Source organism: Nycticebus coucang, chromosome 5, assembly GCF_027406575.1.
Source record: "Nycticebus coucang isolate mNycCou1 chromosome 5, mNycCou1.pri, whole genome shotgun sequence".
NCBI classification, from domain to species: domain Eukaryota; kingdom Metazoa; phylum Chordata; class Mammalia; order Primates; family Lorisidae; genus Nycticebus; species Nycticebus coucang.
Genome location: NC_069784.1, coordinates 128,451,890 through 128,453,380, shown reverse-complemented (window position 1 = coordinate 128,453,380; position 1,491 = coordinate 128,451,890). Strand labels below are relative to the sequence as shown.

Here is a 1,491-nt window from a genome sequence, read left to right as displayed (position 1 = left end):
ATAGTAGAGACGCTTCACTTGTCCATATTCACAGCACAGATGTGTCACTTGTCCATATCACAGAGTAGATGCATCACTTGTCCATATTCACAGCACAGACGTTTCACTTGTCCATATCACAGTATAGATGCTTCACTTGTCCATATTCACAGCACAGACGCTTCACTTGTCCATAGACAGTGTAGACACTTCACTTGTCCATGATTCACATCACAGACTCTTCACCTGTCCATATTCACAGCACAGATGTGTCACATGTCCATATCACAGAGTAGATGCATCACTTGTCCATATTCACAGCGCACACGTGTCACTTGTCCATATCACGGTATAGATGCTTCACTTGTCCATATTCACAGCACAGATGCTTCACTTGTCCATATTCACAGAGTAGACGCTTCACTTGTCCATATTCACATCACAGACTCTTCACTTGTCCATATTCACAGTGTAGATGCTTCACTTGTCCATATTCACAGCATAGACACTTCACTTGTTCATATTCACATAGTAGATGCTTCCCTTGTCCATATTCACATCATAGAAGCTTCACTTGTCCATATTCAAAGCAGACACTTCACTTGTCCATATTCATAGTGTAGATGTTTCACTTGTCCATATTCACAGCACAGACGCTCTACTTGTCCATATTCACAGTGTAAATGTTTCACTTGTCCATATTCACAGCATAGACACTTCACTTGTCCATATTCACAGCGTAGATGCTTCACTTGTCCATATTCACAGCACAGACGCTTCACTTGTCCATATTCACAGCACAGATGCTTCACTTGTTTATATTCACAGCCTAGACGCCTCACTTGGCCATGTTCACAGCACAGACCCTTCACTTGTCCATATTCACAGTGTAGATGCTTCACTTGTCCATTTTCACAGCATAGACCCTTCACTTGTCCATATTCAAAGCATAGACACTTCACTTGTCCATATTCACAGTGTAGATGCTTCACTTGTCCATACTCACAGCGTAGACGCTTCACTTGTCCATACTGACAGCACAGACGCTTCATTTGTCCATATTCACAGCACAGATGCTTCACTTGTCCAAATTCACAGCACAGACACTTCACTTGTCCATATTCACAGTGTAGATGCTTCACTTATCCATATTCACAGTGTAGATGCTTCAGTTGTCTATATTCACAGCGTAGACACTCCACTTGTCCATATTCACAGCATAGATGCTTCACTTGTCCATACTCACAGCACAGATGCTTCACTTGTCCATACTCACAGCACAGATGCTTCACTTGTCCATATTCACAGCACAGATGCTTCACTTGTCCATATTCACAGCACAGACGCTTCACTTGTCCATATTCACAGCATAGACGCTTCACTTGTCCATATTCACAGCGTAGATGCTTCACTTGTCCATGTTCACAGCATAGACACTTCTCTCCCTGTTTTCTTTCGCCCTTTCCTAACCAGCTTCCACCCACCCCATTCCACCAGTGCTGTTCTTGTGAA

The 1,491-nt window shown here is 42.9% G+C and overlaps 1 protein-coding gene across 1 annotated transcript; it reads right to left on the bottom strand.

Annotated features, from left to right (window-relative positions):
• Positions 1-310: 310 nt before the first annotated feature.
• Positions 311-1,031, bottom strand: LOC128585593 (involucrin-like). The gene is given in 2 exon segments (XM_053590619.1): positions 311-522; positions 635-1,031. Coding segments are annotated over 2 exon segments (609 nt in total).
• Positions 1,032-1,491: the final 460 nt, after the last annotated feature.